We start from the raw sequence: 1,340 nt of genomic DNA, 5'->3' as shown, positions 1-1,340 counted from the left end.
GGGGAAAGAGTATACCCAAAAGAGTGCCATCTTTCTTCCTCGTCCCGCGCGCCGCCGAACCTTCTGTAGCTCAATTGGTAGAGCATGTGACTGTAGAGTCGTCTGGCAGTAATCACAGGGTCGCTGGTTCGATTCCGGCCGGAAGGACGCGTTTTCCCATCGGCCTCCTCCTTTTCTGCGTGAAGGAGGAGGCGGGAGAAAAAGTGCGATCAGTGAGGCTCGAACTCACGACCTTGGGATTATGAAACCCACGCGCTGCCGACTGCGCCATGCTCGCTCGCGCCCCGGGGCGGGTTCCTCCTTGCTTTCGGGAGCACGTTCCCCCATTTCCCCCGGCGCGCCGTCATTTGCGCGACGATGTCTTCCGCGTCGACGGTGGTCGTCTCCGGTGTGGTATAGTGGCTAGAACAAGCGGCTCTCACCCGCTAGACCCGGGTTCGATCCCCGGCATCGGAATCTTTTCCCGCCCTCTTCCTCATTCTTGGTTTTTTGTTTCCCACGCATTTAAACACACGTCAGTGTTTCACAAAGCGGTCCTCCGACGGCGCGCGTGCGTTAGACGCCGTGGACTATCCGGCGGCGACCCCGGCGTCACGGAGGAAGGGCTTCCGAGTCTCCTGAGGGGAGACTTGGCTTCCCGAGGCGCCGTGACCGCGACCGCGTCTCCCGCAAGGCCTTCGACAAGACACGCCTCGAACAGGCGCGGGTCTTCTTCTGGGAGGCGGCCGGGGGTTGCGACGTACACGCACCCGTCCGCGGGCCGCACTTCGGGGGGTGGCACCGCGGATCCGCGTGGAGAAGCGCGCCGGCAGGCTCGACGGGGCCCGGGGCTCTCGAATGGCGGCGTCGCCCAGCCAGCTCCCGGACGTGCTGCAGGTCGCTTCCCCCATGCCGGCGAATCCGGCCCGCGCAGAGTGGCGTGGGGAAACTTTGTTTCCCACGCCCTCACCCTTCGCGGCGCAGGGGCCGCGGCGGAGCCAGCGTGGCGGGCAAGTGGCTCTCCGCACCCAGCTCCGAACCCCAGGCGCCGCAAGCACGCACCCGGTGCCGCGCAGCAACGACGTCCGGAAGGTCTTTCACGGGCCACGGCGAATGCGCAGCCGGATTTACCAGGCGGCGCGGGGGGCCACGAAGAAGCGGCCGGCCGCGCTCCCACGACGCGGGCAGGCCAAACGCGACCGAGGTGGCCGCGTGTGCCCCAAAAAGGGGGATAACAACGCACGGCCCAGTAAGAAGCACGAGGGCCTTTCCCACGACGCGCAACGCGGCCCGCAGGGAGAGAGCGGGCGGGAGCGGCGCGCTGTGTCGCCGCCGGCGGGGAAGGGAGACGGGCGCGGGCA

At 67.0% G+C, this 1,340-nt stretch overlaps 1 protein-coding gene and 3 non-coding genes across 4 annotated transcripts; 3 read left to right on the top strand and 1 right to left on the bottom strand.

The window, feature by feature from the left end:
* The first annotated feature begins 59 nt into the window (after nucleotides 1-59).
* Nucleotides 60-147, top strand: Tco025E_02188. Its single transcript has one exon. It is a non-coding gene; the product is annotated as a tRNA-Tyr (tRNA).
* Nucleotides 148-204: 57 nt separating this feature from the next.
* Nucleotides 205-277, bottom strand: Tco025E_02187. The gene has a single exon. It is a non-coding gene; the product is annotated as a tRNA-Met (tRNA).
* Nucleotides 278-384: 107 nt separating this feature from the next.
* Nucleotides 385-456, top strand: Tco025E_02186. Its single transcript has one exon. It is a non-coding gene; the product is annotated as a tRNA-Glu (tRNA).
* A 381-nt stretch (nucleotides 457-837) lies between these two features.
* Tco025E_02185 (uncharacterized protein) lies at nucleotides 838-1,340 on the top strand (the record flags this gene model as incomplete). Its single annotated transcript, XM_029369118.1, has 1 exon — nucleotides 838-1,340. A coding segment is annotated over one exon (503 nt), but the record flags the coding sequence as incomplete, so codon positions are not given.

The sequence above is a fragment of the Trypanosoma conorhini genome (assembly GCF_003719485.1).
Source record: "Trypanosoma conorhini strain 025E chromosome Unknown Tco_14.4_contig_00083, whole genome shotgun sequence".
NCBI lineage: Eukaryota > Euglenozoa > Kinetoplastea > Trypanosomatida > Trypanosomatidae > Trypanosoma > Trypanosoma conorhini.
This window is presented reverse-complemented; position numbering and strand designations above follow the sequence as displayed.